Here is a 12,873-nt window from a genome sequence, read left to right on the forward strand (position 1 = left end):
TAAATAAACATTAAAAAAAAGATAAAAACATTAGCAATTAACAAGGGCTAACATGCAGCAACCCTACAGTAGCAGCAAATCACATTTTAAAATTTAAAGAAGGTATAGACTAGAAAGAACTATAGCATTATTTTTAAGGCCTCTCAAATAGCTAAAAATGCAGACTCACTCCTCAAGAAAGACAGACTATCTTTCTGGTGAAGTCTGGTGATTAAATAATTATCAGAGAGGTGATGATAATAATAATTACATTTATTGAGGGTGTAGTATTGCCAGTGACTCTAGTGAGCACTTTGTTTGTATTATCCCCTTAGATAATTCTCACAAGAGCCTTACAAAATAGCACCACTGCCATAGTATTTAATAGATGAAGAAACTGAGAATTAGAGCATGTTAGTAGCTCGCCCAGATTCCCACAACCAGATGGGATGGAGCCAGAAAGGCAAGCCATTTCTGTCTGAATCTAAAGCCATTGCATTTTGATTCCATCATGGACACAGGCTAACTTCCCATTTTGTCTTTCTGAGCAGAAGACATTGGGTGTGAAAGAAATCATGTGAATAATATGGGTATGTATATAGAATCACACTTGGAAGTTAAAGGGTCACAGAGTGTTATAGTTATTTAAAAACAGGAACTGAAAGAAAAGGCAAAAATTACCTTCGGATGTCTCAGGAGAAAGTTGACAGCTTCTTCAAAATATTCTAACTCTATTTTTTCTGGGTGTAAAGGCAGATTTTCATAGTCACAGTAGGCCAAGGTCAACGCAGCAAAGCCATGACTGGCCAGGAGACTGGCTCGGTATTCAATCAGCCCACCAATATCAGCAAACAAGTCAATTACCCCTGGGAAACGGCCCTCTCCTGAAAAAGAACAAAACAAAACAGAACTGGATATGAAGGGAAGGGAAGGAAAAAGGAAGAAAAATACGACAACACAAAGGAATGCATCACAAATCGTGGAAATGACATATAAATTTTCAATGGAATCCCTAAATTTTCAGGCTCCTATCTGGGACAGAATTAAAGCTGATTGAATACACTAATGGAACACAATATCAGGAAGCTTGATTGGGAAACCTGTTCACTGACATGTTTCATCTCTGTAGCCAAGGACTACTGGGGACTCATAGTGGCTCATTTCTATAGTACTGAGTAAAGAAAGCCATTGAAATTAGTCAAGGGCTTTTTAATCTATGAAGAGGTACACAATTAGGCTTTAGGACACCAGTGAAGGTCCTGAGATTACACGCAAAATATATGTTTATATGTGCATGTTACTAATGAAAGCCTCTATGGATTTAATTGGGTTCTTAAAGTATATATGACTCAAAAAAAAAAAAAAAAGGCTTCAAAAGTATATGACTCCAAAAAGTGAATTGAAATGATTATTAGCTATAATCCTGACTTAACACTGCTCTGTTACATTAGTCTGACTACACCCAAGCAGATGTAAATGACAAGGGCTTTCATGCAGTAACACTGTTTATTCACTGAAGTTTAACACATGGCAAAAAGTAGAGGTGCTCAGAGTATCATTCTATACTCACTCTCTGTGTAGGCAACTTGTTTCCTAAATAAAGCAAGGTTCACACACTGAAAAAAATATTTATGATGCGCTACTGGGGGCATTCTATTCTTGTGTAAGTGATTTTAGCTAAGGAAGACTGGTCCCATCCACATTTGAAAAGAGTGACTTGGGGATGCCTGGTTGGCTCAGTTGATAGAGTGTGCGACTCTTGATCTTGGGGTTGTGAGTTCAAACCCCATGGTGGGTGTAGAGACTACTTAAAAATAAAAAATATTTTAAAAAAAGAAACAAGTGACTTGATTTAAAGGAATATTGGGAATTTTCAAAAGAAAACATTGCTGTGTTTCCTTATGTTGAGAGAAGAAATAAAATGATACTAAATATATCTTGGCTTTAAAATATACCACTTGTTAGGGCACCTGGGTGGCTCAAGTTGGTTCAGCGTCCGACTTCGGCTCAGGTCATGATCTCACAGTCCGTGAGTTTCAGCCCCGCGTCGGGCTCTGTGCTGACAGCTCAGAGCCTGGAGCCTGCTTTGGATTCTGTGTCTCCCTTTCTCTCTCTGCCCTTCCCCCCACCCCTCAAAAATAAATAAACATTAAAAAAAATTTTTTGTTAATTAAAAATAGAACTACCTTCAACCCAGCAACTGCACTATTAGGTATTTATCCAAAGGATACAAAAATGTTGATTCGAAGGGGCACATGCACCCAATGTTTATAGCAGCACTATCAACAATAGCCAAAGTATGGAAAAAGCCCAAACATCTCTCGAATGATGAATGGATAAAGAAGATGTGATATACATATACAATGGAATATTACTTGGCGATAAAAAAGAATGAAATCTTGCCATTTGCAATAATGTGGATGGAACTAGAGTGTATTATGCTACGTGAAATAAGTCAGAAAAAGACATATAATTTCACTCAAATGCGGAATTTAAGAAATAAAACACACAAACATAGGGGAAGGGAAGGAAAAACAAAATAAAAACAGAGAGGGAGACAAACCATAAGAGACTCTTACATACAGAGAACAAACTGAGGGTCGCTGGAGGGGTGTTGGGTGGGGGCATGGACTAAATGGGTAAGGGGCACTAAGGAAGACACTTGTTGGGATGAGCACTGGGTATTATATGCAAGTGATGAATCACTAAATTCTACTCCTAAAACCATTATAAAAAAAGAGTACTGAGCCTCTTATCCTGGAAGAATGTCATAGTTGAGAACCACTTTGAGACCTGACTCATTCTCTTTTGGCCCCCACAGAACAAGGAGGACACGAGCACGTGTGGTGTCCAAGAGGATTCACAAATAGCACCCTCTAAACCAACACATCATCCCAACATGGGAGGCCTGCACCAATATTAAATTTTTCATTGAAGTGGAATAATAGAGGCACAGACGTTTGTGTCACTCACTGATCCCCACACACAATAATCTTGCCTATATGCTAATTACCGGGTGTAAACATATTGAAATTTGTCCAAACAACCAAATGGGTCATGATGACTTTGCAAAGGGAAGTTTTTATTCCTTCTACGTCGTCTATAACTCTATGCTGTTGGAAACCACTTCTACCACTTCAAGCTTCCTCAATCCATCTCAGTTCTACTAAGTGATTATGTTTTTATTTTTTTAATGTTTATTTTTGAGAGACAGAGAGAGAGAGAGAGAGAGAGCAGGGGAGGGGCAAAGAGAGAGGGAGACAGAGGATCTGAAGGGGGTTCCACGCTGCTCAATGGGGACTCAAACTCATGAACTGTGAGATCACTGAGCCGAACTGGGATGCTTGACTGACTGGGGCACCCAGGCACTCTGTGATTATGTTTTTAAAAGCAGAGAGAGAGGCATACATCCTGGCAATACGATGGCTGTGTCCCAGATCAAATCATGTGTCTGCAGAAGGGGGCCTCAGACACTCCTGAAACCTGGACCTGCCATGAGCAACTTCTGGAAAACTAACTTTGCTTCATTCAGTCCCACAATAAACCCTGATAAATGTACCAGTAGATGTTTTGAACCACTTACTGATATGTGGAGATCACTGTGAGAAACTATGTGTATTCTGGTAAGTTGTATAGCCATTAAGAAGCATGTTGTATTTTCTGCAGATTTGTGGAATACTGTATAAATATGAAATATTTATGGAACTAGAGAATATAAAGTTTCTTTGCATCCTCTATATTTGTTGCAGTATTTCAGTCCATAATATCATCAGCTTATTGCATGCGATGACCCATGCCTAAACTGAAACTCAGACAGGATAAAACCCCCAAGAGAAGCTGGGATACAGTTCCATGATATCAGGATAGGGGTCTTCAGATAGTCAGGCTTCAATATAGAAGGATTTCACATGAATCCAAAGCTATGGGAAACCCATAATGCAGGGACTTCATAAACTACATGTAGTCATATCCTTAGAAAAGCTCCAGAATTGTTGAGATCAAACTTGAGTTGGAATGGGGCATCACCATATTCTTTTTTTTTAATTTTTTTTTAACGTTTATTTATTTTTGAGGCAGAGAGAGAGACAGCATGAACGGGGGGGGGGGGGGGGGGAGGCAGAGAGAGAGGGAGACACAGAATCGGAAGCAAGCTCCAGGCTCTGAGCCATCAGCCCAGAGCCCGACGCGGGGCTTGAACTCACGGACCGCGAGATCATGACCTGAGCTGAAGTCGGACATTTAACCGACTGAGCCACCCAGGCGCCCCACCATATTCTTGTTCTGACCCAGAATTAACCCTGATTCTATGGCTGGCAAGGATTACACTATGTACTGTCCATATCCAAGTTAAACCTCTAGAAGGACGAGGCATTCAAAAGAGGAAACACGAGGATGACAGTACCAGGTTAATTCTACTCACCAGGAGGGAGAAAGAGGGCTCCCCGAAGGTGGCCTTCTTGAACTTGGATCCGTGGGACACCAGGTGCTCTGTACCACCTCTCCAAAGTCACGCTGACTTTTGGATCAGTGGCGGCAATCTGGGCTAATGGTAAATTAGAATCATAAAGTTTTATCTGGACCAGGAAGGGGCTAGTCATCACATCTCTTTTCATCAATTTAGTTAAAAATTTTTCAGGTTTCAGGGACCAGAAGAGACCCATGGGGTGGACCCCTATATAGTCACCTCCAAGTGAAGGAGCATGATCCAGGTCTACCTCACCAACTTCACTGGCCTTATAGTAGGCTTGAGAATGAAACAGGTTCCCCTTTTCATCTTCTAGTGTTGCCTGAAAAATCACTATCTGAGAGGGACACAGGCCTGTAGCTCGGATGTGCACTGGCTCATCAGTGAGTGTGCTTGCAGGGGTAGCTGTCAGCTGAATCATTGTTACAATGTGGCACCTTGAAGATTCTTCAAGTAATGCTTTGAGTAAAGCCTGGATATAAAAAAAAAAAAAAAAGGGATAATGAAATAAGACAGTGATAAGGTTAATGAGAGGTGAACTGGAGCAGAAATCAGGCTGCTTGGGATTCAGCTCTAACCCTCCAGTTGTTTAGCAAATATACTGATATAATCTTCAAGTATTAGATACCTGAGAGCTTTCAACGAACTTCTAGAATACATAAAACAAGTAGATAAGTTTTATAATCATTATGAACCAGGGTGGAGGAAGCAGCAGCCAAAATATGCATGAATGGTATCAACATATCCAAGGAAGATATCGCAATCGGCCACCAGAACCCTTGGAAAATTAGATGCAGCGGAGGATAAGAGTGAGATGTGCAGTTGAAAAGGGGGACTTGGTAAATATCTATATATATATATGGAACTGGTGACTTCACTACTAATCCCCTTCCCAAATCCTGCAGACAGAATGCCTGGCATCTAAGAATTCATGTCTAACAGAGTATTAAAAAAACAGACAAATCTTCTCAAAAGTATGAAAATAAAATCTTTGGGAAGAGCAAGGAGGCTGACATATGTATTATTCCCTAAAGAAAAAATATTCCTGGCTTCAGAGTTAGGATTAACTCTGAAGTTAGTTACCCAGTCCTAAGCAAAACCAGGCACTGACCAGCCCTTCAGACACCCAAACATTTGCTGGGCTTTTTATAACTTCCATCTTAAAAATTAAGGAATGCCTCTCTCCTTTGGTTAGTGTGAAGAAAGCCACAAAAATGACCATTATTCCCATTCTAATAACCTAAAATTATCTGTATAAAAACAAAATCAATTAAAAAAATTTTTTAAATCTCATTAGATTGTCAGGAATCTAAACAAATTAAACTCTAGTGAGTAACAAACTCATCATAGGAAAGAGAAAACTTTCTCTTCTACAGAGTGACTTTTATCTATGACAAAGCAGCAAAAAAGAAACGCCCATCAAAAAAATAAGGAGAAATCAAAAATAAGGAGAAAGTATAATGGATGTGTGTGGGCTGGTTTGATAGATTCGAATCCTGAGAAACTCCAGCCAGAGTCTTTCTCCAAGTGCCAACTCTTTAGGACCTGGCCATGTGCTCTAGGACAATACATCAAAGAATGGGAGCAGAGACATGAGCCAAGAGAAATCTGTCTGCAGGCCTTCGGAAGAAGCAAGGCAGCTAACTTCCAAAAGATAGGGAAGAATAGCAAAAAATAGAGAGATTTCCCCAGGCTCAGAAAGCCAGGACTGGGACTGCAGAGCAAAGAAATGTCCTTGGTGACCCTCCTTCCAGAAGAATTATAAATCAGAGGGAAATATCCTACAGTTAGAAAAGCTAGCAACCTGGCCACAAAAGCCAAAGATATCTCCAGAAGTTCAGCAATGGTTAGGCACCAGTTTCTTCTGATGAGAAGAGCCTAATTTCATATCCCAAACTATCTGAAGCCAGGGGTATGCTGAATCAGATAAAGCTGAGACAAAGCCCAGATCCAGCTCGACTACAGGTCAGCCCCTAATTCTACCATTCTGACAGAACAGGGCTTTGCTCTTTTCTTGAGGTAAATATGACTTAGTCTACTCTTTTTTCTTTTTTTTAATGTTTATTTATTTTTGAGAGAGAGACAGAGCGTGAGTGGGGAGGGGCAGAGAGAAAAGGAGACACAGAATCCAAAGCAGTCTCCAGGCTCTGAGCTGTCAGCACAGAGCCCAATGCAGGGCTCAAACCCACAAACCGTGAGGTCATGACCTGAGCCAAAGTCGGTCGCTCAACCGACTGAGTCACCCAGGTGCCCCTAGTCTTTTCTTTTATATGAGATATCTAGGGTATAATAAAAAAAAAATTATAAGGTGCAACAGAAGCAACAAAATCAACCCATATTCATGATGAGAGCAAACAATCAGTAGGAAAGGGCACAGAAATAGCCAAGACAGTGGATTTATCACGCAGGAACTTTGAACCGACTACAATAGAATGCTATTCAGGAAAACAATCGAATTACTGATAAATACAATAACTGGGAGGAATCACAAGAGAATTATGCCACTCCCAAATGATTACATATTGTATGATTCCATTTATATAACATTCTTGAAATGACAAAGTTATTTATTTGTTTGCTTATTTGTTTGTTTTTAGAGAGAGAGCAAGTGGAGGAGAGAGACAGAGGGAGAGAGAGAGAGAGAAAGAATCATAAGCAGACTCCACGCTCAGCATGGAGTCTGATGCAGGGCTTGATCCCACAACCCTGGGATCATGACCTGAGCTAAAATCAAGAGTCAGACACTCAACCGACTGAGCCACCCAGGTGCCCTTTGAAACGACAAAGTTAGAGAAATGGAGAACAGATTAGTGGTAGCGGGTTGCCAAGGTTCAAGGATTGGGTTGGGAGGAGATGTCTATAAAAGGACACCATGAAGGATCCTGGTGTTCAGAGGAATATTCTGTATCCTGATTGTATCAAGGTCAATATCCTTGTGACACTGTACTACAGTTTTGCAAGATTTTACCATTAGGGGAAGCTGGGTAAAGGGTACATGTGTTCTCTCTGTATTATTTCTTACATATGTGGTAAATCTACCATTACCTCAAAATTAAAAGCTTAGTTAAAAAAAATAACTATGATAAAAATGCTAAAGGATCAAGTAGAAAAGGCAGACAAAATATTTGAGAATTTCATCTGGGCATGAAAGTTGTAGAGAAGAACCAAATGGAAAAGCTAGAAATAAAAAATACAAGAATAAAAATGAAGAATTGCTAGATAGACTTCATAGAAGACTAGAAAACAACAGCAGAGTAAAGGACCAAACTAAATTGCAACAAAGAAAAAAGGGTATAAAAGAAAAACAGAGCACTTGAGACGTGTGGAACAATATCAGATTCTAATATGTGTGTAATTGGTGCCTCAGAAAGACAGGGGAGAGAAAGGCACAGAAAAGATGTTTTAAAAAATAATAATGGAGAGGCACCTATGTGCCTAAGTTGGTTGAGCATCCGACTCTTTTTTGCAAAAAGATGATTTTATTAAAGCACACGGACAGGACCCTTGGGCAGAAAGACAGAAAGAGCTGCCCCAGGACCATGAGAAGAGACTGGTTCGAGCAACCGACTCTTGATTTTGGCTCAGACCATGATCTCATGGTTACTGCGTGGGACAGAGCCCCGCGGTCGGGCTCTGCTCTGACCATGCAGAGCCTGCTTGGGATTCTCACTCTCCCTCTCTCTCTGCCCCTCCTGCCTCCCTCCCTGCCCCCTGCCCTCTCAAATGAAGAAACTTTAAGAAAATAAATAATGACTGAAATTTTCCCAAAATTGTTGAAAAATATCTTGCCACAATTACAAGAAACTCAGCAAACCAGAAGGAGGACAAACACTAAGAACACCACAACTGCAGCATTGCCTATTATCATTAGTTAAACTAATGATAATAAAATATAAAAAGCAAATATTAAAAGCAGCCAGAGAGGGGCGCCTGGGTGGCTCAGTTGGTTTAGCGGCCGACTTCGGCTCAGGTCATGATCTTGTGGTCTATGAGTTCCAGCCCAGCGTCGGGCTCTGTGCTGACCGCTCAGAGCCTGGAGCCTGTTTCAGATTCTGTGTCTCCCTCTCTCTGACCCTCCCCTGTTCATGCTCTGTCTCTCCCTGTCTCAAAAATAAATAAAACGTTAAAAAAAATAATAAATAATAAAATAAAAGCAGCCAGAGAAAAATGGAAACCTTACATATAGGAGAATTAACAACATAAATAATGTTTGACTTCCCATCACAAGCAATGGAAGCCAGAAGACAATAAATTTTTTAAATGCCTAAAAGAAAACATAAAAACTCCAAAATTCTCTATCTAGCAAAAATACACTTCAAAAATGAAGGCAAAATAAACAGGCACATGAAAAGATGTTCAACGTCGCTCCTTATCAGGGAAATACAAATCAAAACCACACTCAGATACCACCTCACGCCAGTCAGAGTGGCTAAAATGAACAAATCAGGAGACTATAGATGCTGGAGAGGATGTGGAGAAACAGGAACCCTCTTGCACTGTTGGTGGGAATGCAAATTGGTGCAGCCGCTCTGGAAAGCAGTGTGGAGGTTCCTCAGAAAATTAAAAATAGACCTACCCTATGACCCAGCAATAGCACTGCTAGGAATTTATCCAAGGGATACAGGAGTACTGATGCATAGGGGCACCTGTACCCCAATGTTTATAGCGGCACTCTCAACAATAGCCAAATTATGGAAAGAGCCTAAATGTCCATCAACTGATGAATGGATAAAGAAATTGTGGTTTATATACACAATGGAATACTACGTGGCATGAGAAAAAATGAAATATGGCCTTTTGTAGCAACATGGATGGAACTGGAGAGTGTGATGCTAAGTGAAATAAGCCATACAGAGAAAGACAGATACCATATGGTTTCACTCTTATGTGGATCCTGAGAAACATAACAGAAACCCATGGGGGAGGGGAAGGAAAAAAAAAAAAAAAAAAGAGGTTAGAGTGGGAGAGAGCCAAAGCATAAGATACTGTTAAAAACTGAGAACAAACTGAGGGTTGATGGGGGGTGGGAGGGAGGGCAGGGTGGGTGATGGGTATTGAGGAGGGCACCTTTTGGGATGAGCACTGGGTGTTGTATGGAAACCAATTTGACAGTAAATTTCATATATTAAAAAATAAAAAAAATAAAAAAATAAAAAAAATAAAAAAAAAAAACAAAAAAACAAAAATGAAGGCAAAATAAAGACATTTCCAGGAGGTGGGGAAATGGGAGACATTATGTCTGTGGTGGACCGACATTATAAGAAATGCTGAGTTGTTGGAGGGAAATTGGACCAGATGGACAACCAGATCTGTGGGAAAGGATGAAGACCACAAAAATGGTAATTATAGAAGCCCATTTAAAAACATCTTTAATATGCATACACACATATATATGTGTGTTTGTGTGTATTTAAATGCAATTAAGAGACTATATAAAATAAAAATAATAACAATGTCTTGTGGGGTTTACAGAATACACTGAAATAAAATATAATGACACAAAGGTGGGAATGGGGTAAATAGAATTAAACTGTTGTAAGATTATTATATATTACCTGCTATTTTTCGAGCAATACAAGATTATTTGCAGGCTGACTGTAATTACTTAAAGGTACTGTTAGGAGCTCAGCTGAGCTCAGGGAGATAGAGAAAGCTGAGTGGCTATGTGTCAGAGTAGCTGATTAAAGCAACGAGCCAAAAACAAGAGTGAAGTCTTTAATCACTTACTGTGATGGGAGAAAATGCCTGGGCAAGACGAGGCTTGATGGTCTGAAGTTGGTGGCTCAGCCAGAAGTGGGGGTGGGTTGTCGAGGGAGCTCCAAAGGATCCAGCAGTTCTGAGGTCAGGAGAGAGTGAGGGGAAGGGCTAGAAGTAGAAAAGAGCTAGGTGCTGAATCACAGTGAAAAGAAATGTTTTCAAGTATTCCTCCTCCTTGCATAAAGAAACCTCAGCAGACACACCTTGACAAGAATTTGGACCCTGAACAGGCCTGATGTAAAGAGATCTACAATGGGCAGGGAAGGCAAATACGAGAACATGATGGGCCTGAGTGACTAATGACTATGGAGACCAGTAACTGCTGAGTGGCTTAAGTCCTTGACTCCAACTTTTTCAAGAGGCTGCCATGCACTGACTGTACCCCAAAACTGGTGCTGGAAGGAGAGCTTTCTCCCATAATGCCTGCCAGCTAAAGCCTTTGTAATTGCCTATGGTCAGTTCTGGAAAATCATACATAGCTTTTTAACTAGGAGCTAGACTCCTCAGGTACATATTTTATTCTATAGAGTCACACACACACACACACACATTTAAGTAACCCCAAAAGAAACAGATGTTTCATTTACTATGGCTGTGTAGTAAACCCCAAAATTTAAAGGCATACGATAGTGATTATGCTCATATATTCTGTGGGTTGGGAATCAGGACAGGGTTCAGTGAGATCAGTCATCAGTTGCAAAGACAACTTTTCAGAGACTGCTAAACCAACCTCCACAACTGTGTAAGTTTAAATCCTTAAGAGTTACAGATCAGCGGGGTTGAGGAGGCTAAAGGAAAGATTATATATCGTCAGTTGATACTTCAAGCAAGCCAAGTTCTGAAATCGCTGTTGGCTATACCATGTAAATCCTTGTGCAATTCTAGAGAGAGGAGGCCAGTAACATGTGACAGCAGAACCTGGTAAGAGCAGGGTTGAAGAATAAATATGATAGCTTAATTATTCGAGAATAAGAAGAGAAATAGGGTGGTGGTTAAAGGAAGGGTCAAGTAGTTTGCTTTTGTCCTATCTTGGGTTGCTCGAGAAGCCTACCTTGAGGTAAGAACTCAAAGCAAGTAGTGTATTTTGAGGGGGTTCCAGGAAACAGGAATGCAGAGGGGCAATGGGAAGTATCCAATAAATGGTTAGCTAAGGGCTGAGTGGTAAGGGAGGAAAAAGCCTTAATTTCCCACCACTTCCAGCCTGCCATGCTGAGAGGTAAAGCTGACTCTGGAGGCCCAATAAAACTATCAGGCAGAGGAATCCAAGGTCTGATGTTGTGAGTCAGGCCTGTGCACTAATGCCACTAGGGGAAGTATATACAGGCAAGGTATTGACAGTATCTGCTAACACGACAGTCTGGGTTTTTTTTGTTGTTGTTGTTTTGTTTTTTGTTTCATTTATTTTGAGACAGTGTGGGTGTGTGTGTGATCTTCAGATGGGGCAGAGAAAGAGGAAGAGAGAGAATTCCACGCAGGCTCCGCAATGTCAGTGCAGAGCCTGACACGGGGCTCGAACCCACGAACCGTGAGATCATGACCTGAGCTGAAATCAAGAGTCAGACGCTTAACCAACTGAGCCACCCAGGTGCCCCAGGATGAGTTTCTTTTAATGTCAGCCCCACATCAGGGTCTGCGCTGGGCATGGAGCCTGCTTGGGATTTTCTCTCTCCCTCTCTCTCTCTCTCTCTGCTCCTCCTCCCCTTCATATGTGCTCTATCATTCTCTCTTTCAAAATAAATAAACAAACTTAAAAATACAAGAAAAGAAAATCATCCTTCAAACAATATAAAAATGGGACCACAATTCAAAAGCCCAAACTAAGAGTTTCTTCTATACTATTCTAGGAAGTTGTCTTTAAAAACAGGGAGAAATATTAATGGAGATATGGGGGAAGACTGAATAAAGAAAAGTTAAATAATTTCAGACAGCCTGTCATTCTCCCTCAGAAATATAAATTCTGGCTTGATATCTTCATAATCACAAGTTCCTATCATATCCTTTCTAAACAAAATCCAACAGATAAGACATACCCTTATCTGAGCACTCTTTGAACTTCAAAGCTCTCTGAGATTACAAAATGAAAAAACACTATTTGTCCACATGAACTGCCAAATTCCAAACACTGAAAGTAAGAATCTAATTTTATGACTCACTCAAGACCTGAGGCTTTAACCCATCTCCAACTAGCCCAGAAGAGAGAGCCCTGATTACAAACCAAAGTACCTGACTTTTTCCTCTTGAGCCTCCCTTTCCATCCCTAAAGGAAGAATGGCACTCCCTAGAGTTCTTGTTAATCAAAACCCCAAATACATCTTTGCAATCTGACCAAACTAATACAAGAGAAGCACCGGCTTATGGCCCACTGTTTGCTCTAGTTTCCTATTAACTTTTAAAACGTATTGAACCCAGTCTCCTCCTATTTTCCCCTTTTTCATTCTCTATGCTTTCTAAACCTCTCCCTCTTAGGAATAGCACCTACATTTTACTCACATATTTTATTAATTTTTGTCATAAACAAATTGCTTGACCTTCACTGGCACCGTTTGGCCATACCTTTGCTCTATAAATAAAGAAGTCAAGGACTTTGACTTACTACCAAAGAGTTCTGAACTGAGAATTGCAAATGTGGCCACAGTAACAGGCAACAAAATACTTGTTCTTGGGCCCACAAT

The 12,873-nt window shown here is 40.5% G+C and overlaps 1 protein-coding gene across 1 annotated transcript in view; it reads right to left on the minus strand.

Annotated features, from left to right (window-relative positions):
• Positions 1-10,744, minus strand: part of LOC132677567 (bile acid-CoA:amino acid N-acyltransferase-like) — a 14,695-nt gene extending 3,951 nt beyond the window's left edge. Inside the window, 3 exon segments of the mRNA XM_078436639.2 lie at positions 661-863; positions 4,400-4,916; positions 10,172-10,744. Of these exon segments, the coding sequence (XP_078292765.2) occupies positions 661-863; positions 4,400-4,865 (669 nt within the window). The 5' untranslated portion in view covers positions 4,866-4,916; positions 10,172-10,744.
• Positions 10,745-12,873: the final 2,129 nt, after the last annotated feature.

The sequence above is a fragment of the Panthera onca genome, chromosome D4 (genome assembly GCF_046562875.1).
Source record: "Panthera onca isolate mPanOnc1 chromosome D4, mPanOnc1 haplotype 2, whole genome shotgun sequence".
In the NCBI taxonomy this organism is placed as follows: domain Eukaryota; kingdom Metazoa; phylum Chordata; class Mammalia; order Carnivora; family Felidae; genus Panthera; species Panthera onca.